Raw genomic sequence first — 26,540 nt, forward strand, 5'->3', positions numbered from 1 at the left:
TTAAGCAATACGCTGGGGCATTTATTTACCTGTATTCAACTGAATTAAGCAATACACTGAGGCGTTACTTTGAGTGTATACGATATGTGAGTCAGCGCAGACGTGAGAGGCATGAACAAAACATGGGAGGCATGCGAGGCATGAACAGCCCTCAACAAAAATGCTAACCGTGAAGCTAACCGGGGAGCTATTTAAGCTAACCTGAGTGCTATTTATGCTAACAGGAGTGCTTTTTAGGCTAACCGGAGTATTTTTTAGGCTAACCTGAGTGCCTCGCACGTCTGCTTCGCATGCCTCGCTGGCTCGCTGGGTCGCAGATTGTCAAGACCTCGTTACTTTGCTTGTGTTTAACTATATAAACTGGGACATTAATTTGCCGTTTGTGGCAGTTGTTTCACTCACCTCGCGGAGTGACGTCTCGATGTCCTGTCCTTTAGCAACTCAGTCGTAGTAGGCAATTGTTTATTACAATAATCAAAGTATATCCTGTATGGAGCCATTTTGCAACGCAAATACTTGTGTCAACCTATTGTTGGTTTTCGTAATTGCCTTCTATTCTATAAGCTTCCTTTGTAATCAAAAGTAGTCTTTGTGGTTCGTCCAACGGATATGTTTTATCCACGTAAGATTTAGAAAGCAAAGAATCTATTATCCTTTCTATCGAAAATTCTCGGCCTTAGTCCTCTGGAAAATCAGATCGAACCATTAAGCCTTTAGTTGCAAAACTAATTGGTTTATCGTATCCCCACTAGTACACCAAATACAACATTCCCAGGAGCAACACAAAAATTGCCATACTGAAAAATACATTACGCTTTGGACGTTGAAGTTGGTCTGAATAAAAGCTCTTACTTAGTGATAATCCCACATTTTTTCTCGGGAAGTCTTGATCTGGAACATCGCACCCCACGAACTCGCACAAAGGTTTCCAGCCTTGGTTCGCATTGTAAATCAATTGTTTCTCCTTTGGGATTATCGCTTGAACTCGCTGGTTGTGCTCCCGATACTTCTTCTTGGCAACTGGCGCGGACTTTGGATTCATGCTGCCGAATGCTGCAATAACCAATGGGTAGAGAAAGGAGAAGTAATGGCTGGTGTATATTGGAAACAGGAAGTCGAGGACAAATCTTTTTAAAAACCCGCCTGAATGCGTGGAAAATTCGGCTTGTTTTGCCCAGCTCTGGACCCAAACATCTTCATTATCTCGTAAAGTGAGAATGACTTTTGCATCAGGGAAAGCTTCGCGAATCTCTTCAAACCAAAACGATGCTGGTAGGCCAATGACAGCGTCGATATCTCTGTACATGGCGACGAAATCAGGGATTTTTTCCTTCGCAGTAGAGATCAACCCATTCGTTGAAATGGTATTCGTAGTGCTCCAAATGATCAAAGACCGTGAATCCTAAGATCCTCAAAGCTTCGGCCAGAGATTTTGTCCCCGTTTTGCTAAATCCTGCACACACGATCTTCATTTTAAGCGTTGATAACACAAAATGATATCTACGTAGAGAATGATTCTGACTGTTATTTCAGCCTCTTGTCGAAACAAAACCGACTGTTATAAGCGTCCTTTGATAATCGCTATCACGCCTAGATGCGAAGTGTCAACAAATGGTTCATTTGCTTTTAGGGTCTTCCAAGGGTGAAACCTCAGACTCATCAGTATGAATTTATTCTAAAGAGTATGCACAAGCCTCGACAACAGATAGACACAACAAGCAAATTATTCATAAAACGGCGTTTCATTATACCACTGTGTTTTTGCGTCAGTACTCCGTACCTTCTTTATCATTATAAACCTAGGGTCAAAGTATGCGACCAACTTGGACATCAGTTTATCAGGAGAATTTTTTAGTCCATAACGCCCATGAAGCAACAAAAATCCAACAAAGAACTGTTTTATTCGCTCTACAGCGATCAGTAGTTTTACATTCTCTCAGCTTTTCTTTTCAGGCTAGTGCCAGTCCTTTATGGTAAACTTAGTGTCTAGTTCCAGTTCTCTACATTACTCCCCGCAAAAAAGAATGTTGTCCTCAACATTAGGTAGTGAATCAAATGTCGCTGACTGATGTTCATGAGTTCTTTGTGTTCTTATTGGCCATCCAAGAGCGAACGTATTTAAATTATTATTGCGGGTGATCGGGCCAGAACAATAGCTTTTGTTGCACTCGAGTCTCGGTCTCCTTCTGCAGCATAACATAAAAATCACTATATCTACATCCTCTCATACTCTATACAAAGAACTTTTCATGCGTAAAAGAAACGATCTCCGAAACGGGATTACACCCCTTGAATACTCGCCTTGAACATAGGCCAAAATAGTCATAACATAACGCGATTTGTAAAGAGATAATTAATTAGTGTTATATCAAAATAAACGTGACTCCAACAGAACAAATCAGTTCAGTTTTTCCTTTCCAAAGAGCTATCAATAGCACCAGGGCACAGAGAGCAAAGGTTGGACTGTAGCGAGAAGGTAGACAAAGCAACTGTAAGGCTGCAGGGTAGATGGTAACATTAATAGTACTGTATATGGCACTGTAAACGGTTGCCATACAGACATGATCTTTATAATATTTCTTTTCTAAAGGCTTATGTACGTGATTGAAGAAATGAGCTAAAGACTAGCTACGAAAGACAGTAAGGCTACAACGAGACAGCGGGTGGGCTAATTAAAATTCAATGTCATCAACTCCAATTAAGCGCTTGAAAGGCGTTCAAATTAGAGAACCACCAGGAATATACAACTTATAAGGTCTAAAAATGTTTCAAAGAAAAGAGTCGAAGGGACGATTGAAAACCAAGCCGGTAAATAAATGGGCAGAGATCACAAGACTCACTGTTGACGTAACGACACGTAAACGGTTTCAAATTAATTACGGCATTCAGACTATCACATCTTTAGAAATGTTTTCATATTATACAGCTAAGATCCTAGGAAAGTAGAGTAGAAGTCAGGGGAAAATAACCCCCCCCCCCCCCCCCCCCGGGCGCTGCGCGTCTCTTTGGTTACGGACGACGACTACTGAGTGCCCCATGACCATATTTGGACAGTGTTTTAATGCACTGAATAAGAATACAAGATAAAAGGATGCTGAATTTTCATTTGTGAATTAAGTTACAAGTCGTGTACTATACCGCTGCAATGCGCTCTTCCTCTAATCGTCCCGGCCGACAACAGGACAGCGGATGGTCTTATTTGGTATGTGCGTGTGCTACGTTCTTCCATGCTGTAAACATGGGACTTGTGATGAACTTTGGAGTTCTGTTTCCAGTTATCATAAAACAATTTAACTCAAGTAGGGGAAAGACTAGTATGTGATAGTTGTCATCTCAAATGATTTTTAGAAGCATGTATATACACTGAGGTTTTTTGCGTCGCGGAACGGATTTGATTAGTATCTGACCACGAGAAGATAGATTTAGAATGGACCTCTGGGATAATTTGCAAACTGCAACATCGTGTTTGGCGTCTACAGTGTGCATGATTGGTGATGTTTAATTTTAGATTAATTGCTGAGCTTCAAGAATAAGCTAAAATGCCGGCAAGTTCTTCTCGCTTTGAGGCCACAAATGACAGCCGGCAAATGTGCAACTTTTCGAGGATCTACGCTGTATTATATGAAACATTTCTGGAGAAATGATGGTCTCAATGCCCTAATTAATTTCAAACCGTTTACCAGTTGCAACGTCAACAGTGAGTCTAGAAATAGAAATTTCGGACTGTTTTAGGTCTCAGCCCATTAAATTTTATTTACGAGCTTGGTTATCAATCACCCCTTCGGCTCTTATCTTTGAAACATTTTTGGATATCACAGATAGGTTCCATATCCCTGTTAGCTTTCTAAGTTGAAACCTTTCAAGTGAGCGCTAAATTCGAGTTGATGACATGCAATGAATTTCAATTAGGCCACGCTGCTGTCTCACTATCACGTCTGTCTTTCGTGTCTAGCTTTTGGTTTTATTTCTTCAATTACCTATATAAGCCTTTGGGAAAGAAATATTAAGGAGGTCAGAATTTTTCATGTTCAAATGGAAATTATAAAACTGCTGCTTTAAATTTAATTCTTATATTTGAAATATACATGAACGGTCATGTTTATTCAATTTCAACTTTCCCTATTCATTCAAATCATTTCGTCCAAATATAAGGAGCACGAAACATCAATTTTTTGGTGTTGCAATAGAGATATTAATACAAGTGAAGTAAGCGGATGGTTTTGCTGTTGCCGGGTTCGAGTTTTCGCGAACTGCGGACAAGCTGTTTTCTATTTCCTTTATATCAGTACTTCATGGAAAATTTAGTGGTCGGGGCTAGTGGTTGTTTCTTATGAATTTCTTGATTGAATCCAACAATCTTCATTCATAGTTAAAATTTAAAAAAGCGATCTCTGGCTAAAATGATTAAAAAACTACGAGCTTTCGACTGCCCGAAATGCAGTCTTCGACGGGTAAAATGAGTGATGAGAAAGCGCTGAGAAAAAAAAAATTAAACAAAAAATGTTAATTGCGAAATAACAAAAATTTAAATAGTTATGAATGTTTCTTTAAAAGAATGTTGTATTGTCCAGGTAACGGGCAAGACTTGTTATGCCACGCTTCTAATGTTTTTCTGGTTCTGAAGGTGCCTTTGTCAATAATTGACGCGTTTTCAAAATCAATGACATGGTTGTTGGACCCGGCGTGATTAGCAATTCCAGAACCTTTGGCCGCAGTTTTGGTGTTCCTCAAATGTTCTTTTTTTCGGGTATTGAAAGCTCCCTCCCTCCCTCCCTCCCTCCCTCCCTCCCTCCCTCCTCCCTCCTCCCTCCTCCCTCCTCCTCCTCCTCCCTCCCTCCTCCTCCTTAAATTTTTTCTCAGCGCTTTCTGATCACTCATTTTACCCGTCGAAGACTGCAGTTCGGACAGTCGAAAGCTCGTAGTTTTTTAATCATTTTAGCCAGAGATCGCTTTTTTAAATTTTAACAATCTTCATTCAATTAAATCCACGTATCTTAAGTCAATTTCCCCAGTTCATATTCATTAAATGTACGCTCTCCATTCTTTTTTTTCAGGGTCTCTCCTCCTTTCACTCCCTGAATGAGAGAGACCCTTTGCAAGATGGTTGATTCGCTTTCGATCTCCAAGTTCCCTCGTTTTGAAGCACCGAGGGTTGTTATTAGATATGGACAAAGACGATTTGCGAGAGACGATTGGATAGACTTTTAAAAGTCCTTCGTTCATCTTTTCCGTTGTAGGGTACCTGGGCGTGAACTTGTTATTGGAACTCGATATTTTCTTTATTTTTTTATCCTAATACTATACACAATGGATTTTGGCCTAATTTTCATACTGATACTATACACTCTAGTTTTCGGCCTAATTTACATCCCAATACTATACACTATGGATTTGGACTAATTTATATCCTAACACTATACACTATGAACTTGCTCTAATTTTAATCCTACTACTATATACTATTCATTTTGAACTGATATTCATACTAATACTATACACTATGGAGATTGGCCTAATTTTCATCCTAATACTATAAGCTATGGATCTTGGCCTAATTTTCATCTTAATACTATACACAATGGATTTTGCTCTAATTTTCGTCCTAGTACTACAATTTAATTTACAGGGTGTTTCAAAAGTTCGTTCCGATTTGTTTTGTTCTAACGTTTCATTATTTATTTGAACTACCTCTTTAAAAATTAGGTATATTATTTTTTGCTTATTTTTCATTCGATCGTTTAAATTATTAGTAACCAGAATGCCCGCCTTTATTTTTAATGACATTTTCTAATCGCCTAGGCATAGAATGTGTGAGTTCCTTTAGCGTGTCAAGAGTCACATTTTTCCATGCAAAGCGTAGTCGCCTCTTCAGCTCTTTCATCGTTTTGGGGGCTGGATCTTTGAACGTTGTCTCGTCAATGATACTCCAGATGTTCTCAATGGGATTGAGATCAGGAGAGTTCGCTGGCCAGCCATCCTTGGCTATAAACTTTGGCAGATTCTTTTGACACCATCTCTGAGTTGTAAGCCGGTGCTCTATCCTGAACGAATGTCATCTCTTTCTTTGAGCTAAACAGCCTCCTCTCTATCGGGCCACCTGTAACCTGGCGCCTTGATTTTAACGGTTTGACTTCTTTCTCAAGGATTTGGTTGATGTAGTATTCAGAAGTTACGGTCTGGCCTGTGGGTAGCATGTGTAACTTTGTGAGCCCACGACCCGTCATGCCACCCCACACATCACCTTTGCACTTTGCTTCACTTGGAAAGCTGGAGGAACATCACATTCCTGCGAGCCTCATACAATATCGTTTTTTGGATTTGGGTACTGGAAACGATATTTAGGACATTAATCTGTGAATAAAAAATTGGTCCCAATCCTCTGCTGTCAGCTTCGCGTATTTCTTGGCAAATCTCAAACGGGCTTTTCTTTGCTTTTCGCTCAACAGAGGTATTTTCTTTCGCTTGAAAGCCTTCCATCCTTTCCTAGTCATGTATCTCCACACCGTTATGCTCGAAACTTGGATATTTTTCCGCTGAAGATTCTTGGCAATCTTCCTTGTTGAATTGTTCCGTTTGCAATTAACACGTAATTTTTTAAGTACGCATTTTCTGAAGTAAGTAATTTGGAAAAAAGGGAACTGTGGTATAAGCACGTTTTCCAACAAGATGGAAAAAGATATATCACGGCTAGTATATCATGTCTATTGAACTGAGTTCCAAAACCCCATCAGCTGTTACTCCTATACAATTGACCACATTCTTGTTTGTTTGACTGAGTTTATTTCAAATGTTTTTCAGTAGTATTCATCTAAGTATCTTTTAACAGCTACTTTGTTAGAACAACAGCGCGGACCTTTCCAACTGCTGTTGGTAAACAGCTAAGTAAAATGAAAACCAATACACCAACTGTAACACAGGAATAGTTTTTTACGCAAAAAAACGTGAAATATAATAAAAAATTACTTGTTCTTTCTAAAAACTGATATTTTCCCCTAAAAAGAGTCTACAGAAATTTCCATGTACAGCCAAGTTGCGTGAATTATATAGACTAACATATTCTTTGCTAAAGGAAGTCTATAGAAATTTCTATGTACAGCCGAGTTTCGTGGGCAATATACACTAAGATATTCTTTGCTAAAGAGAGTCTATAGAAATTTCTATGTACAGCCGAGTTACGTGGGCAATAAACATTAAGATATTCTTTGCTAAAGAGAGTCTATAGAAATTTCTATGTACAGCCAAGTTTCGTGGACAATAAACACTAAGATATTCTTTGCTAAAGAGAGTCTATAGAAATTTCTATGTACAGCCGAGTTACGTAGGCAATAAACATTAAGATATTCTTTGCTAAAGAGAGTCTATAGAAATTTATATTATTATATTTATATTATTTATATTATTTGCTTTCTCGATTGATTTTCGAGCACAATTCGTCAAAACAGACGGTCGCCCGCGTCTTGGTTTGTCTTCGAAGCACTCTCTTTTCGACCACTTGTTCACCCAACGTTCAGTCTTGTTAAAAAATTTAGCGATTTCTTTGACTGAATGACCAGATGATCGTAATATGGCTACTTGCGCTCTTGCATAAACAATGCCTGACTTCATTTTCGTAACAGAGAAAACAGAAAGTTCGGGAAAAAAATCATGGCGGGAAAACGCGCGTGTGTACATTTGGCGCGAAAATCGAAACAAAGGCATCAAGTTGACAATTAAAATTGCTATTGCCACCCATTTTAATAAATAATCTACCTCAATTTATTGAAAAAGTTCTAACAAACAATTGATTTGTTTAAGAAATGAACAACTTTAAATCGGAACGAACTTTTGAAACACCCTGTACTTTAAGAGTGATACCTGAACAATTTTTCCGTCCAGAGCAAGTAATTCGTACATCTATATCTTTGAAGCAAAACGGTGGGTTGACCTTGATTTGCCCTCAGACCCTTCTTAGTGATCTTCGCTGGTCCTGAGCGAGTTAAAATCGACTGATCAGATGCAATAATAATTGTTAGTTGAAATGATTGCTTTGGAACTGGGGCGACAAAAGACCGACACAACGCTGACTAAAGATGGATATTACAGTTTTTTCTTTGTATAACCTTCGAGCTAAAAGCCCATCATTTTTATCCGCTAACATATGCCGCCTACGGATTACCTAGCCTTATCTTGACATGAAATTTGCTCGCTGAAACTTACGTCTTATATGCGTACGATCGAAGAACAAAAAACTCTTTCAAGGGCTCACTTGAACACAATTCAATTCTAAAACTAGTCCAGGAGAAAGGAGAAAAACGGCAAAACTAAAACGCACCACATCAGTCTGAGGACCAAAGAGGCTACACTGTTTTTTAATAGATGCGTCTAATTTAGGGGCCGAGGCTGAACGTTCTTAATTAAGTTTTTGGCAATTTGAGCCTGAACAGTTCTTGAGACGTTCTGTTATAATATCTCGTGACCAAGACACCTGTTATTTGCGTTAATTGGACAATATAGACTGAATTTTAACATGTATTATTTTATCGGTATTTACACTGTTCATTTCAAAAACATTTGGTCGTAATAAAAATGATTTTTACTGAATCTCAGCCTGGGTAATATTCTTCGTATGTTCTCAAATTTTAGTTTATCTCAGCCTCAACGTCCTTATAACAAAGGTTTTTATATATGAAAGTTTAATTCACAAATCATAAACTGCCTCAAAATAACCGCCGCTAATTAATTCGTGGATGCGTGCTGCCAGCACTGGATACCCGGGCAAGCAGGTTTTGATCACGTCACGACACTTTTTGATTCTCATTGACACTATTATATTGAAAATTATAATTTCATAAACATGAACGTTCAATAATTATCTTTGGAAAGCGCGCGGAATATCGCCTGATACGCGGAAGCCGTTTGGCCGAGTTGGCTAAAATCACGCGGTGTTTTGGAAGATTGAGCCGGCCAACTTATTGTTACGTTTATTTAAAGCTGGGATGGCTTCATTCACCACGACTTGGGAACGAGAAATCGTGCTGATTCGGACACGAGCGCCAGCATGCGGCGTTATATAAATTCTCTACAACATACTACCTTTAAAACTCACATACAAATTGAATATTCATTTCATTTTTTTTTTGTTTGCTTGTTTCAGCCGCTAAATGTCCGTCATTTCATTTACTATTTACCAAATTATAAACAAACAATCGCAAATTGTCCACGGCTTTTAATTCACTCTTGTTATTAAATAGTTCTACCCAATTCCGCCACTTTATACTACGACAAAATACAACACATAGTCACATTGCGTGCATTAAAAACAATTCGCTTTTGATCTGTTTCTCGGTGTTTGGAAACACTTGCACTCGTTTTTGATCTATTACTCTAACATCTTGAAAACAAAGTACAGCCTTACTTAGAAAAGCTGTCTTTACTTGTTACATTCTTCTCCCCTACACACGAAATAACGTATATCGCAGATTATTAGATACGGACTCTTCAGATAAACTCAGTTCCAGAGTTTTGATTGGTTTAACAGCCATGATTAAGAGGCATTACACCATGCCCCACAAATATGGCAACAGTACACGTCAGGGAGAAAGAAAATAGCAGTAAAGCAGCAAGATTCAATTATTTTCCGTGGTTGGTAGAAAAACAAACAAACAAACAAACAAAAACAAAAAATACAAAACGAATACACCCGAGCTTGTTCGATATGAGATGATTGTAGCCACCTTGGGGCAGCGTGCCACGTTAGCTGTCCATCATCTGGCATCCCGCCAACGCGCGCCCCTTTAAAGAATTGTCAGATATCTGTTCGTGCAGACGACGATTATTGAGCGTTCCATAACCATATTTGGACAGGATTACAAAGCGTTGAGTAATAACACTCGATACTAGGATGCCGAATTTCCACTTGTGAATAAAAGCCTGAGTGATACACACAGTGCACCGATAAAAACTATTGTGGTGTATTATAAAGCTCAGTGCAATGCGCTCTTCCTCGAATCGTCCCGCCCGACAACAGGACAGTGGCTGGTCTTACTTGGTGTGTGCATGTGCTACGTTCGCCCAAGCGGTAAACATGGGCGTTGTAATCAACTTTGGAGTTCTGTTTCCAGTTATCATAAAACGGTTTAACTCAAGCAGGCAAGAGACCGGTATGTGAAAATTGTCATATAAAATGTTTTTCAGTTGTATATACACTGACGTTTTGTCCGTCACGGAACGGATTTGATTACACTCTTTTTTTACAAGAATTTATAAGAATATAAGAATATCGAGGTTGAAATCTGCGAAATTTTTAGAATATTCTAAGAATAAACCCGAGGCTGAGATTTTGAAAAGAATATAATATTGTGTTAAAAATTTCTAAATACAATACAATTATATGTTTTAAATACAAATATATGTATTACTATTGTTATGGTCTTAATTATTTCTATTATTATTGTAATTTTTTTAGCATTTATATTCCACTGTAATTTGTTGTTCATTTCACACTGAAGATGGCAGAGGCAACTGCTGAAACATGTCCGTTGTAAAACTCAGGAGTGTCGTGTTTTTCTTAAAATTAATTTCCTCACTGCTTTTATCTAGACAACTTCATATTTGCCGTATACTGTGTGAATGATCCGTAATATTTAATTGCTGAGCTTCAATAATAAGCTAAAATGCCACCAAATTGTTTTCGCGTTGAGACTCACAGATGGCAGCCGGCCAATGTGGAACTTTTCGAGGATCTTAGCTGCAGTACAGTCGAACCTGTATTAAGCGGTCACCCTCGGGGAATGACTAAGCGACGGCTTAATACAGGTTGCACAGAATACATGTCAAACACAACAAAGTGACATTTTGTGTAACATTTGACAACTTAGTGTACACGTTATGCACAAAAGCGTTCACAAAATTACTTACTTTGTTAAAAAACTGCAGCGATAAAATGGTACGACAAAGCAGAATACAGAAAAAAACGGACTACAAAACATTAACGCCAAGATACTACAGTCAGCATTGTAGTTGCTTAGTAATTCAATTGCCTGGCACACTATTTGCTAACCGTATTTGAGAAGTTTACTTTCACAAAGTGACCATTTAAAACAGGTCAAGACAATAGAAACAGCTCATTGGAACTTAGTTAAGGGTGACTGCGACCGCTTGTAGCAGGTCAAAATTACGGCGGTAGTCAAGGAACGTAATTTTCGGGACTTAACAACAACAACAAGCTTTATTTGCATGACTATAACAAATACAGCATTGCAAAAGCTATTCATAGCTAATTATTGATTCGTTAACTAATTCTTAAGATAACTTAAAATAGAATAAAATAAAATAGACAAATAAAGTAACTGAAGTCTTTGCTTATTTTAAACTTTTCATACAGTAGAAGTAATCATTCCGGAGAGAAGTTTATCTCTCAATTCGAAGCACGAGGAAACAAATGAAATTAATTGAGTGTTTATAAAATAGTCTGTTGAGTTCATTATATGCGATAGTAAAGTTTCTTTTACTAAAAGAACATATCTCTTAAAGAAGAGTAACTTGTGCAATCTAATAAAAAATGAATTTCGTCTTCAATGGTTTTACGGTTGCAAACATTACACACCCTTTCATTACGGGGTATGTTGTCGTATCTTCCTGTTTCAATCAAAAGCTTGTGGCTGCTTGTTCTTAGTTTCACTAATGCTTTCCTAGAAGCGTTTTTCCTTGTGAGATCTAGGTAAGCATAGGTGTAATAAAAGATGAGTTTTTGTGAGTGTTGAAGGGTTTGGTGCCAATAAGAGATATATTTCTTTTTCATAAGATCTATATATTGTTTGATGTTATTTTCATTCAATGTGTAATAATTAAAGTTGGGGAAATTATAGTATTCACTCATCTTCATGAGACTGGAGTAAAAGAAAGTTTGACCGCTATAATGAAGGTCAACAGATATTCTCAGGGATTGTTTTGCTATAGAATGTTCATCCTTTCCTTGGAGATAGTGTACGTAATTAAGTATCTTTTTATTTATGTCAACGATAAGAGGAAATCTGCCAAGTTCAGCTCTACATGCAACGTTGGATGACTTATTATGTATTTCTAAATAGCGTTTACAGAAATGTAAATGTGTTTTTTCAATTCTGGAGCCTTCCCACGACTTGGGAACTTGACAACTGACAACTGACTTGAGTTGACAACTGACGCTTTATACAGGTTCGACTGTATATGAAAATAATTCTAAAGAAATTTTTAAGAGAAACACCCATCTTTCTCACGGCTGCAATGAACGGCTCTGTTCATCTTGCTCAGACAACCATATTGATCTTTTGTGTCAATGGTAGCGATGTTTCAGAAAGTTGTGTTTGTTTTAATACTCTTTTGATATTAATATTCTTGGCCGATTGTCACACAGCAAGCGGGAATCTAATGGGTATTTATTATCTTTCAATTAAAAAAAAGAAAGAGAGAGAGAGAGAGAGAGAGAATGAGGACTTAATTTTTAAAAATCACTAATATATATATATAGCCAAGCCTAAAAGCGGAGCTCCACAATTTCTTTTTAATGGCATTTATATACATGCCACTCTGCTTATTGTTTGAACGTAATAACGTTACAAATTCTTCATCCTGTCTTGAGTTATACATGTATACATCTTAAGTGCATATAAACAAAACTTTTTAAGCGTCAGCTTAAAATGCTTAAAATGAGAGCGTGTTTACAAAACTTATGCGCTGCGCAAAATTTTTAAAACAATTCATAACACGGTGAATATTTTTCCTTCAGAAATAACGCTACTCTCTAAGTAAACGTTAACAAACGGAGAATACAGGAAAAATAATGTTTGGTTGTGGTCCGAAATATTTCAGTGAGCGCTTAACATTAGAGCGTGTTTACAAAACTTATGCGGCGAATGAATTACACAAGTCCAACTCAAAATGTCCAACACAATTCATAACCCTGTGAATATTTCTCCTACAGAAATATTTCTAGTCCTCAAGTAAACGTTAACAAACGGACAATACAGGAAAAATAATGTTTGGTTGTGGTCCGAAATATTTCAGTAAGCGCTTCAAATTGGAGCGTGTTAACAACACTTTTAAGCGCTGTAAATTGTGAATGAATTGCACAAGTCCAGCACAAAATGTTCAAAGCAATTTATTACTCTGAGAATATTTTTCCTTCAGAAATAATTCTAGTCTCTAAGTTAATGTTACCAAAGGGAGAATACAGGAAAATAATGTTTAGTTGTGGGCCGAAATATTTCAGTGTGCGCTTTAATTAAAAATTAGAGCGATTTTACAAAACTAATATGCGCTGCGAATGGCGAATGAATTAGAGAAGCCCAACAAAAAATGTTTGAAACAATTTATAACTCTGTGAATATTTCTCTCACAGAAATAATTCTAGTCTCTTAGTAAATGCTAACAAACGGAAAATACAGGAAAAATAATGTTTGGTTGTGGTCCGAAATATTTCAGCGAGCGCTTAAAATTAGAGCGTGTTTACAAAACTTATGCGCTGAGAATGGCGAATGAATTACACAAGTCCAACACAAAATATTCAATACAACACATAACTCTGTAAATATTATTCCTACAAAAATAATTCTAGTCTATAAGTAAACGTTAACAAAAGGAGAGTACAGGAAAGATAATGTTTGGTTGTGGTCCGAAATATTTAAGGTTACCCGGGACCTTCAGAGGTGTCTTCAGAGGTGTCTCGCGTCCAAGCGATGTAGCGCGTCCGGTTTAAACTGTAGATACCTGAACCCAAGTTAAAGCTTATAGAGCTGGCTATCCAACTAAACCAAGAATTTTGAAATAAAACGAATTGCCGAATTTTTAGCGCTGTTTTCTCGAATAAATTTTTTTCACTTGGAGGAGCCACTTCAGAGAGCTAAAACTCAAAAGGAATTTGTTCGTTTGCCTTCAAATTTGGACAGTAGCTAGTTTAACATATAAACAACAAAAACGTGTCTGCGAATTTTTTCTTTCCAAATATTTTTTCTCCGAGAGTGATTTTTGTACGATTTCTCCACATTTTTTTCATCCTATTTCAAAAATGCTCTATAACTTTTCACTGCGATTGAATATGGCAAAGCGCAGACACGTTTTTTTAGCGCTTTGGGGCAGAAAACTGAGGGGCAAATTAAATTAGCTAAAAACAAAATTCAATTAGACTTGTAGCTTTAAAAAGGTGATTCGGACGCACGCAATTAGAGGTCGTGAAAAAATCGACAATTTATTTTATTTCAAAATTCTTGGTATGGTTTGTTATACAATGAACTGTGTAAAACTCGCGTTTTGATTGGTCTAGAGGAGTGTGTGATTAGAGTATAGACGCACGATTGACGTCATCGAGTGGTGTGACCGGCGCACGTGATCAGAGTCTAGAGTCCAGCCAGAGCGACTGGTCAACAAAGTTTTGCAAACTGTTTTTGCGAGTAGCGGACAAACACAGCCAAATTTTCTCAGGAAAGGAAAACCATTCAATAAAAAATTGGACAAAGACCGTTGAGAGTGACCTCAACCAGATAGGAAAGCTAGAACTTTGTTGTGACGTGAAAAGGAAGCAAATATTTGTCGAAACATGTCGCCACTAGAAATCCGGTAATGGCGAGTAATCGATTACAAGTCGCAGTGAAGCGACTTACGTGCTGAAATATTTTGAGGTCAGGATTTCCTTCTGAAATAAAGGTTAGTTTTGAAAATATTGTTGGCGAAATTCTTTCGGATTATACTCTAATTTAGAAGATCACAATTGCATGTGTGTATTAGTCCAAAAGTGAGTTTGCTGGAAAGTTTTCGACTCAGCTCAGGCAACGCGATGCTCGCTCACGAAATGTGTTGAAATGTCTTGGTTATTGTATAAAACAAATAGATTCCATTTTGCCGTGGGTCTGTACTCTGATAACGCACAGAGGACGTCAAAACGTGGTGAGAACATCAGTCACGCTACTCGCCTGAGGCTCGTAGCGTACTTCTTTGTTCTCACCACGTTTTGACGTCATCTGTGCGTTATCAGAGTACAGACGCACGGCAAAATGGAATCTATTTGTTAAATAGTCAGCTCTATAAGCTTTAATTTGATATAGGAGTTTAGGTATCTACAGTTTAAACTGGACGCGCTACATCGTTTAAACGCGAGACACCTCTGAAGGTCCCGGGTAACCTTGAACTTTTCATACATTTCCCTGTATTTTTTCCCGCGAACTATTTTTAGTAGCAGCTCACGGCTGGTTCGCTTTACAGACAAATGTATGGAAAGTTCAAGACACGACTGGACGCTTTCTGTCACAGCTACAACCCTCCAATTTTGTTCTTAAAATCTTTTTTATAGTGCCAAAAGTTTCCAATTCATGAATTTTTTAGAAGCGATGTTTTATGAAAATTATTTGACATCGGATTTCCATACAAACACTGTTATTTCAAGCCTGTTTGCCTACCCGTCAAAATGGCGTCGAAACCGTGATAAGGCCTATTAGCAAAAAACAAAATTCACTTTGACTTGTAGCTTTAAAAAGGTGATTCGGACGCTCGCAGTTAGAGGTCGTGAAAAATTCGACAATTCATTTTATTTCAAAATTCTTGGTTTAGTCTGATAGCCTGCTCTATAAGATTTAATTTGATATAGGGGTTTAGGTATCTACAGTTTAAACTGGACGCGCTACATCGCTTAAACGCGAGACACCTCTGAAGGTCCCGGGTAACCTTAAACGTTTACTGCGTTTTTACAAGTGAGCGCTGCGATTGAATTACACAAGTCCAACACAAAACATAACTCTGTGAATAGCTCTGTGAATGTTCAAAATTAGTTTATCCACGAATATTTGTCGTATGGCCACGATTTAAGTATTTGTGTATAATTTGAAGTATGTTAAATATGGAAAATTACCGACAGTTGCCCATAAAATTGAATTTAATTTCCTTGGGACCTGGAGTTGCTTACTCACCCAGCTCACCATATGTTTGTTTTTAACTGACATTTTGCCTGTTTGTTCGTCGCTCTCGGGTTTCAAATTTGCTTATTAGTCGCCTGCTTTCTCGACATATGTAGTTTGACAACATATTCAACGCATACAAGAAATAACTCTTCTTCAAAATCGCTTGTTTTTCTAAAAGAAGTAAGCCATCCCACTTCCCACCGAAAAAACGCGTATTGCCGCCCAGGTTGAGTGTGACATTTCACGGTGGCTTACATAGAGGGGCAGACGTTTGTACGGACGGTCGGACAGTGACGTCATAACCAAAATTTTTCGCATACATGGGTTTACCAAAATCTCTTATCAATGGGAGTCCGCGCGCGCGCCTCCGGCGCGCGGAGCTCCGCTATTACAAATTTACTTACAATCAATAGTAGGTTAATTTGAATCGAATTTATTGTACTTTCCTTTTGCAGCCTGGATTGGTTCCCTGTGCCTGGGACTTGTCTTTCTTGCCGGTCCTGTGGCTGCTCGTATAACAGAGAAACTCAGCTGTCGCCTAGTCAGCATAATTGGAGTAGCAACGTTCACTGTAGGCCTCATTTTGACATCATTTGCTCAAAGCATCATCATTTACTATTTCACATATAGTTTAATTGTGGGTTTTGGTGCTTGCTGTATTCGTACATCAAGTTTCCTAGTGGTTGCACAATATTTTCAGAGACAGAGACCATTGGCCACAGGGATGCTAACGGCTGGTTCTGGAATGGGCATGTTTCTGGTAGCGCCGCTAATCCAAACTTTGCTGGACAACTTTGGCTTACACAACACTTTCAGGTTCTTGGCAGGAATTATGTTTGTTAGTGGGTTTTCAGCGCTAGTATATGATCCCAATGTGGAGGAAACTGATCCAAAAGATTCAGCTACATTAGAATTGGATGATGAAAATAATGAAACAGGAGGCAAGATGAAGATAGTTGACTGTTCCGTGTGGAGAGTTCCGACATTCACTGTCTTTTCTTTGGTTTTTACGTTGAATTGTGCAGGAACATATGTCCCTTTCATTCACTTGGTAAGTTACAATCACTTGCCTTGGGTTCATAAATTAAAGGGCTATAAGGGGCGTAAGTGACAACTTTTACTGAAAATCCAAATTGTTCCAAATGAGCTCTATTTCAGTTGTGACTGGTACGGGATATCAATGGACTTGGCGAGCGTTTGCAAGTATGCGACTAAAACCGCAAGTTGCCTCATAAGCTTACTCTGAACAACAAGATTTGTTCCTTGCTTGGTTTAGATTGTCGGACCCGAAATGGGGTTCCTGTGGTGCGTGTGTGACGTAAGCCGAACCGGTCAGGACCGGTTTTGACACTAGAACACGAGGAGAATTTGAGCGAGCGATCTTGTGAGTACGAGCGAGTTTATCAAACGAGAAACGAATAAATTTTGTTGAAATCATCGCAACAAAAGGTGGCGACCCTGCCAGGACACCTGTGATTCGAGAAAGTAACAGCGAGCGGCGAGAAGTGAGCGACGAGAGGAATTTTACATGTAAACACAGCGAAGAAACACCGAAGTCAACAACATGAGCGCCGAAGGTGAAGTCAAAACAATGCAGGAGAAGATTCAAGGTAAACTGAAAATGCTTGAATTTACAGCGGGAGATACAGCGAAAGTAATCGAGACCGGAGACCTGAAGACAATTGAGAGGCATGGAAGCGCATTGGAGCACGTTATTGACAAAACACATCAGCTCAAATTGGAAGTTCAGGAGTTGCGTATTGAAAGTGGGAATGATCCTGCAGAGGCCAGACTTTGGTCCGAAACTTTAGATAGCCAAATCAGTAAATTTGAGGGAATTCTTAAAGAAGTGGAATATGTAGCTGCCGGTATTAGATCAATCGAAGAGGAAAAACGCGAGGAAGAGAAACGGAAACGGAATTTGGAGGAAAAGATCCAGCTTGAAAAGGCTAAACACGAAACGCGAGCGAGTCTTGAGAAAACGGCGAAGGCATCCACGGAGGAATATTAATCTGGGAATTTGAGCAGTGTCGGAGCGAAATTGCCAAAACTGGAGATAACTAAATTTCAAGGGACTTTCCTGGATTGGATGAGGTTTTGGAATCAATTCGAAACTGAAATCGACAAGGCTAAACTAACTCAAGTTGCTAAGTTTTCTTACCTGAAGGAGTTACTAGTATCCAGTGTCCGCGCGTCCATTGACGGACTCCCTTTCACGACGGAGGGTTACGAAAGGGCCAAAGCCATATTGAAAACCAGGTATGGTAAACCCAGTGAGGTAGCAAACGCACATATGCAATGCATAATTGGATTATCCACAGTTCATGGTGGACACCCAGCAAAAATCCATGATTTCTACGAGAAGCTAACAAGTCACATACAAGTGCTAGAGACCATGGGCAAGGTTAACGAAATAGGAGGGTTTGTGCGTGCGACGCTTGATAAATTACCTGGAATCAGAGCGGATCTGGTACGACTAGACGATAACTGGCAAGAGTGGGGATTTGCAGAGCTAATCGAATCCCTGAGGAAGTGGTGTGACCGTAACCCTATTGTCAGCGAAAACCTTAAACCTGAACCACCAAAGCCTGACCTGCGAAGTCGTTATCCTCCGAACCGTGACCCGCGAAATCGCTTCCAAGCAAGGAAAAATCCTGCTTACCAGACCAAAGATGAGAGTGCGAAGGCGGGGCGTAACTGCATCTATTGTAATGGCGAGGATCACAGCTCCACCCAGTGCAAGAAAGTCCCTGGCTTGCACCAGCGCAGGCAGATCTTGAGTGACAAGAAACTATGCTTCAACTGTACAGGAACAAGACATCAAGCACGGGAGTGCCACAGCAAGTACACTTGTCACGTTGCGGTGGCAGACATCACACGTCTATTTGTGACAGGCTGCCTAGCAACAGTCAAATGATGTTGGCAACTGGTGAGGGTTCTGTTATTTATCCGGTGGTAGTGGTGTTCGTCGATGGGATCAAATGCAGAGCATTACTAGACACAGTTGCGGGTAGCTCTTATGCGTCAGCGGCTCTGATTGAACGGTTTAACAAGCGACCAACTCATATCGAACATAGACAGATTGACATGATGCTTTGCTCAACAGTTCAAAAGGTACAAGGGTATTTAGTAACGGTTAAAAGTGTTGATGGGAAGTTTGAGATGATGACGAAGATCAATAAGGTGGACAAGGGTGTTCTACTCACAGTCCCAAATCCGAATTATGGAGAACTGATCAGCAAGTATCGTCACCTGCAGGGAGTGGTCATGGATGACGATGACAAGAAGAGTGAGTTACCCATTCATGTAATACTCGGCGCCAGCGAGTACTCAAGGATCAAAACTGAGACGAAACCTAGAATTGGTCAGCCGTCTGAGCCCATTGCTGAGTTCACTATGCTGGGGTGGACGATGATGTCCACAGGGAGAGAAGCCGCGCTATCCAACGTTTATTTGACGAAAACATCGGCAGCGGACTACGAACAACTCTGCTCTTTAGATGTTTAAGGACTCGCAGATAGACCAGAAGCAGACCAGCAAAACGTGTTTGCCGAATTCTCTGAGCAACTGAACCGAAGTGACGAAGGATGGTATGAATCGGGTTTGCTATGGAAGCCGGGTCACGATCACCTGCAATCGAACGAACGCGGAAGTATCAGGAGACTACAAGGTCTAGTGAGGAAGTTGCAGAGAGAGCCTGGTCTGATAGACAAGTACGATGAGATCATCCAAGAGCAACTCACTGAAGGGATAGTTGAGAGAGTTGTAGACGAGCCAAACGAGAGAGTATTTTACATCCCTCACAAACCTGTGAAAAAGGAAACTGCCGTGACCAAAAAACTCAGAATTGTATTTGACGCATCGGCTAAGCCAAGTGAGGATAGTCCGTCGTTAAACGAGTGCTTAGAAACGGGGCCTCCCTTGCAGAATCTGTTGTGGAACGTTCTTGTGCGAAATCGCCTAAAGCCAGTAGCCTTAGCAGCTGACATCAAACAAGCCTTCTTACAAGTACGCATAAGACCTGAAGACCGGGATGCACTACGTTTCCACTGGCTCAAGAACAAGGACCCTTCAGTTATTGAAGCCTTGAGATTCACGCGAGCGCTCTTCGGGTTGGTCCAGTCGCCATTCTTGTTGGCGGGAACACTAAAGTTGCACTTGCAAAGCCTAAGAGAGAAATACCCAGTGGAGGTAGACGAGATCTTGAGGAGTCTATACGTTGATGACGTCATCACGGGGGGCAACACCAAAGAAGAGGTTCAGGACCTGAAGAAGACGATCATATCAGTGTTTGGGGATGCTAAGTTTACCATGCACAAGTGGAACTCCAACGAGCCTCAGCTAGAGAGTGAGAATGTTGTTCCGGTCCACGAGCCTCAGCTAGACGGTGAGAACCGACTCTGCTGTTGATGAACAGCAGAGTTACGCAAAGCAACAGTTGGGAGTTAAGGAAGGTGAATCCAAGATATTAGGTTTGCCGTGGAACAAGAGAGAGGACACAATTGCAGTGACTTTCCCTGAGGAACCTGTTGATAACACTAAGAGAGGAATGCTACGATTCTTAGCTGCGGTGTACGACCCGCTTGGTGTAGCGTCGCCCACAACATTAGTGGGAAAACTCCTATACCGCGAAGTATGCGACAGTCGACTACCGTGGGATGAGAAACTGTCAGACAGAATTGGAAAAGAGTGGCTGAAGTTTGTGAGGAGCCTCCCCAACAAGGTTGAAGTACTGCGGAGCATACCTAGGTTCAAGGAGCCGATCGAAGGAGTCCAGTTGCATGTATTCGGTGACACAAGTGGAGTTGGTACATCAGCGGCCATCTATGCAGTGATTACGCAAGCCTCCGGGGTGAGCAAGAGCTTAATAGCAGCAAAGTCAATATTAGCAAAGAAGAATCTTACAATTCCAAGATTGGAACTTGTGTCCGCTCACATGGCCGCTAACCTGGTGGAGAACGTGAGAGTTGCACTTGAAGGATATCCAATCAAGTCAGTCCATGGGTGGAGTGACAGTACTGTCGCACTCCACTGGATCAAGGGGGGAGGTACTTACAAACAGTTTGTGGCCAACAGAGTCCGCAAGATCAACGACAAAGATTACATTGAATGGAGACATGTCGACTCCAAACATAAACCCAGCCGACATAGGAAGCAGAGGCTGCAAGGCAGATCAGCTGTGTAATGTGTGGTTGCCGGGACCACAATGGTTGTCCAAGCCAGAGGAGTGGCCGGGAGACGTAGTGACAGAGCCTAACAAAGAAACGGAAGCAGAAGCTAAGCTTACTAAGGAGGTGTTTGCAGTGGCAGTGGAGGCGAGGGACGACTTCGATGAAGTGCTGGAAAGGCATACCTTCTGGCGAACGATCAGAATCAGTGCATGGGTCATGAGATTCCTTCAAAATTGCGGGAGCAAGAAGTGGAACCGAGTAAGCGGACCCTTGACAACAGCTGAGACGGAGATACAGGTCAAGTGGTGGATAAGGCGGGAGCAGCAGAGACACAGCACCACAGACAAGTTTCTGGAAGACCAAGAAAGACTCAACCTTCAGAAAAATGACCAAGGAATCTATGTGTGCAGAGGAAGAATTCAAGGACATTATCCGGTGTATTTGCCGCCCAGGGTAGTCTTATCAGAAAAAATGGTGCAAGACGCCCACATCTTGACGCTACACGGGGGAGTCGGCCTAACGATGGCGCATGTGAGACAAGAGTATTGGATTCCCCGTCTCTGGCAACTGGCGAAGAACGTGGTTAACCACTGCTATGGGTGTAAGAAGTTCCATGTGACAAAGCTCCAAAATCCACCGCCTGGAAACTTACCAGTGGATCGTACAGAGGGGACATTTCCGTTCCAAGTAGTAGGGGTGGACTACGCCGGGCCCATAACTTACAAGATTTCAAAGAAGAAAGAAGGCAAGGCATACATTTTACTGTTCGCGTGCAGTTTAACGAGAGCGGTCCATTTAGAGTTACTAACTGACCAGACCACTGCTGGTTTCATCAGGTGTTTGAAACATTTCATTGCGAGACGGGGGAGGCCTACAAAGATTTATTCGGACAATGGAAGAAGTTTTGTGGCTGCATCCAGGTGGCTCAAGAGTGTTATGAGGAAGGAGAAATTGCAAGACTATCTGGCCCACCACAACATCCTTTGGCAGTTTAACCTCGCCAGAGCCCCATGGTGGGGGGGTCAATTTGAACGGTTGGTTGGAGTTGTGAAACAGTCATTTTACAAATCTATGGGATGAGCGTACCTGACATTCGGAGAGCTTGAAGAAGTTGCGCTTGAGGTGGAGGTGGCCGTCAATAACCGCCCGTTATCCTATGTTGAAGATGATGTTGAACTTCCGGTGCTAACGCCAAACGTCATGATGCACGGGCTACCTAACCTCCTGCCAGAGGAGGATGCAGAGTCAGTGGAGGATGTGGAGCTACGTAAGAGGACAAGATACCTCCGTCGCTGCAAGGACATTCTGTGGTCAAGATGGACTACAGAATACATCAGAAGTTTGAGGGAGAGACACAATCTCAAACACAAGACCAAGGTGCTGACACTGAAAGTTGGAGATGTGGTGCTAATTCAAAGTGAGGAGCGCAACCGTGGAAAGTGGAACATTGGAGTTGTAGTGAAACTCATCAAGGGGCGTGACGGCGTCGTCCGAGCAGCGAGGTTGAGAGCGGGGAAGTCCTACTTGGAGCGAGCAATCCAACAGCTTTGTCCTATGGAGCTGTCGTGCGACGTACGGGACACACAGTTGAGAAACTCGGTGCAGCTCAATCCTCGAGCCAGAGAGTTCGCCCCTAGAGCTGCGGCGAAGCGGATCAGAGAGATTGCAGAGCAAGAGAACAAGTGAACAGACCCAGGGACTTGCGGAGTCACGAACTATTAGAACTCTTTAAAACTGTTGCTGTTATATAAGCATGGAGCTGTGTGATTATATTTGCTCCACTTGCGTGTATCAAATAGGGGGAGAGTGTCGGACCCGAAATGGGGTTCCTGTGGTGCGTGTGTGACGTAAGCCGAACCGGTCAGGACCGGTTTTGACACTAGAACACGAGGAGAAGTTGAGCGAGCGATCTTGTGAGTACGAGCGAGTTTATCAAACGAGAAACGAATAAATTTTGTTGAAATCATCGCAACAAGATAGAGTTTATGCAAAGAGCACCATCTCAGTGTCTATTCTTCCTCCGAATATTCGGTTTGGTACAAAGTTTTTAGCTGGGTTTTACTAGTTGATATCTGGGGAACGTTCCCAAGCGCCCAACTGAGCTTCGAAATTAGGAAAAATCTGCTCAATCCGGTAATGGAATTTTGACCAAACTAACGACCAACGCGAGAACTCTAAAATGCATATACCAGATTGACCATCTCCATTAAAGACGTAGACGTTTTAGTCTTATTTCGTCAGTAGGCCAGGACAGAACTGGCTTGTTCCGTCCGACTGTTGGGAAAATATTGGTCGAGTTTTTGCTTTTTCGCAAGTTTATGGACCGAGCTGAACAAAACGGTTTTTTGATTATATCATAGTTAATTGAGGGACATGTTAAATAACGGTTGTCAAACTCCCTCTCTCCATTCTTTTACGTTTCAAACCTTGTTTCTCTATTTAGTTCATTCTTAATTTTCTTTTCAGGTAGAGTATGCCCAGGAACAGGGCATTTCATCAGACAGGTCTTACCATCTTCTGATGACCACTGGTCTCGCGTCGTGCATCGGTAGGCTCGTCGCAGGATTCGTGTGTAATTTAAAATTCATCAATCCTCGCTACGTTTTCCAAGTTGGTTCTTTCGTTACTGCGGTCTCTGTCATTCTTTTCACCGTTGTACACAGTTATGGTCTTTTTGTCTTTCTCAGCGCGCTTTTCGGTGTAGCACAGGGAGCTGTCACAGCAACAAGCAATCTCATTTTCCTAACTTGTGTGGATAATAAAAGGAGAGCATCAGCTTTTGGGTTGGGCAGCTGTTTGACTTCATTGGCCATACTTTCATCTCCTCCTTTTGCTGGTAAGTTTGGTTGCGGAGTTTTATCATTCTACTACTACTGGGTATAACAAAACGTTAGAAAGTTAGCTGCAGAATGTATCCGCACGCCGCCTATGATCATTCAGTATTCTTTTCAATATGATAGCAAACACCATCAAACGTCGTGACGTTTCCTAATCTTTTTCCTGTAACATTTTGGTATAAAACTTCGCTGCTCATGGGGCTTTCCCAGGCAACAAGATTTTGACTGCCATGTGTTTTGGCTAATTTGTATTTTACCTTTTATGAAAAGCTTTCAACGTTTCTTTGCTGGTTTTTTATTATTTTCAGTCAATTTGTACCGTTTTCCACAGTTTTAGAGAAAACGAGAAATCAAAGATGGCCGTTCCAAGATGGCTGCTTTTCAGAAACATGACGTAATTTCTACATACTATTAGCCTAATAGCCTTATTGTCTCATACTCAGGTTTAGACTGTTTTACCGCAGAAATCCTCCGCATTTCGTACCAAAATCGAAAAAATACTTCCCTTCCCCAAAAACAAAATTCTAAATATTGACGAGACAACAAAAATAAGACGTGGCCCCCTCGTCTCCTCCCAGTATTAACATATTGTATCTTTTCACAGGTTTTCTTGCAGATGAATTAGAGTCTTATGCACCAGCGTTCTATTTTGCCGGTGGTGGACTGGTTGTTTGCGCACTTCTTCCATTTCTCCTTCTTTGCATTAAAGAGTCTGAGGCAAAAGATCTTAATTAAACGTCAAGAAGAGATTGTAGCCGTGGAGTTCAAAACGTGGCATGGTTATTCTGGGAGAGACACTGCACTGGCAGAGACGATCAAACTTCAATTTTGAGAAAAGAAATGCCATATATTGTTATGCATTTTTAAAGCCTTTTACAATTATTGTTGCTTAATTATCTTTGAAAAATGAGTTGTTACCCCGAATTTCATTCTGGATTTTAAGAGCCCTTGCTCAGATTTTCTTTTCCCTATTAAATAGCCATAAGCCGCGCAAAAATACCTCGTATCATGAGGTACCGGATTTCTTTATCGAGTATTTATGTCTGGTCCATAAGCAAAATAACAAAATGTAACTTCTCCTCACGTTGAAATCACAAACTGTGACAAGGATCTCAACTGTAGTATTTAAAAATCTTTTCAGAGAAATTTAAAGGGACACACGGTTCTTCTTTCACCAAGGCTGAAATCAACGTTTCCTTTTAATCTTAGCGAATGTCGTAGTTAACACAGTTGACCACTCCTCCTCGAGTCGCCATGTTACTAGTGATAAACCGGTATTGGACTTGTCTTCCTTGAGAGATTTAAAGGTTCTCACAGGTTCTCTGGCCGTTCCAAAAGGTATCGCTGAAACCCAGTTGATGACAAAGATTTTAATTTACCCCACGTCGCTGTCGCGGCAGCCCTTTGCCCCCCCCCCCCCCCCTTCCCCAGTTTTTTCGGCTACAATTATCCCCATTTATACGCCTCTAGGAAAGAGATACTCAACAGTTCAGAGTTCTGTTTGTTTACAAGCCTAACTGTAGTACTCCAGCATTAAATCCAATTCTTATATTTTTTTTATTTGATTATCTTCGTTCAATCAGCCAGATTTGCCGTTGCCGTTCTTCTTTAAAGCGCTATGAACTTTTGGAATAGCGGTAGATAGATTCATTATTATTATGTCGTTCTTCCGTTAATTCCCTTGACAAGTGTTACTTGAAATAAATTCGCGATTTAGAACACAAAATCGCAAGGAAATAGCCAAATTTACGAGCCTACTCATTTACGAATTTCAAGTTGAAGCATGTTCCGTGCGTCTAAGGTACAAAAAGGGTCAGGCTCACGTCTGATTCACAATTCTTGAAGATAGCCTTTTGAAATCTGGAGAAAGGTGAAACCGGGTACATGTAAGCTTATCTTTTAGTCATATTAGTCCTGTCATATAGTATGTTCTGTGCGATGTTAAAACACAGAACAGTCGTATAACTTGATTGTATAAATCACCCTCCATGGTAGATGTTTTCGAGATCCGGAACGAAAGTGATGACGTCATGTAACATGGGAGTTACGTAGTAACTTCCAAACGGCGGCCATCTTGGATTTCTCCGAGCCTTCAGAAAACCACCAAAATTGACCAAAGAGCAAAGCAATAACAATGGAACACTAAACTGATCTAAAAACATGAAAATTACTGTAAGAAAGTCAATTTTTGTGCATTAAAAACAGGAATATACCTACTTTGGAAAAAAATGCCTGTCAAAATGGTTGCAGGCGAGGCTTGAAACGCCCGAGGTTGGGACGGGCGCGGAGGCAGCTTAATGTCGAGCTGCGAGGCGATGGCGACGGTCCTGTTCGAAGTTCAGATCAAAGCACTCCAGTTGGTCCTGCCGACTCAACTTGGTTTGGAGACAGTTCAGTACACTTGATATGGAACTTCTGGTTGTCCTTGAACCTCTTTTTCTTTAAGCGACCTTGATTTCGACTGCCAAGACACCGACTCCCCAACAGCTGCCTCGGTAACATGGGTTCATCCATAAGGAAGACAGGGCCGGTCCAGCGAAGCGGTGTGCCTCGAATAAACTGGTATATATCCGATGATATTCCTAAAGCGATATCTCCCTGTTTTCAAATTTGAGTACCGTCGATGC

General features: G+C 40.7%; 1 protein-coding gene and 1 pseudogene across 1 annotated transcript; one reads left to right on the forward strand and one right to left on the reverse strand.

The window, feature by feature from the left end:
* LOC146467223 (uncharacterized) lies at nucleotides 1-1,620 on the reverse strand (annotated as a pseudogene).
* Nucleotides 1,621-9,888: 8,268 nt separating this feature from the next.
* Nucleotides 9,889-25,161, forward strand: LOC146467224 (monocarboxylate transporter 10-like). The gene is made up of 4 exons (XM_085126289.1): nucleotides 9,889-10,139; nucleotides 16,361-16,956; nucleotides 23,543-23,912; nucleotides 24,518-25,161. The coding sequence occupies exons 1-4, from the start codon at nucleotides 9,971-9,973 to the stop codon at nucleotides 24,646-24,648; spliced, it is 1,266 nt and encodes a 421-aa protein (XP_084982415.1). The 5' UTR covers nucleotides 9,889-9,970; the 3' UTR covers nucleotides 24,649-25,161.
* Nucleotides 25,162-26,540: the final 1,379 nt, after the last annotated feature.

The sequence above is a fragment of the Pavona decussata genome, unplaced genomic scaffold (genome assembly GCF_977016875.1).
Source record: "Pavona decussata unplaced genomic scaffold, jaPavDecu1.1 SCAFFOLD_137, whole genome shotgun sequence".
NCBI classification, from domain to species: Eukaryota; Metazoa; Cnidaria; class Anthozoa; order Scleractinia; family Agariciidae; genus Pavona; species Pavona decussata.

Coding starts and splice junctions, on each gene's coding strand:
- LOC146467224 (XM_085126289.1), top strand. CDS start 9,971: ATGCGCTCTTCCTCGAATCGTCCCGCCCGACAACAGGACAGTGGCTGG. Junction 10,140..16,360: donor CTCAAGCAGGCAAGAGACCG/GTATGTGAAAAT, acceptor TTCCTTTTGCAG/CCTGGATTGGTTCCCTGTGC. Junction 16,957..23,542: donor ATGTCCCTTTCATTCACTTG/GTAAGTTACAAT, acceptor TTTTCTTTTCAG/GTAGAGTATGCCCAGGAACA.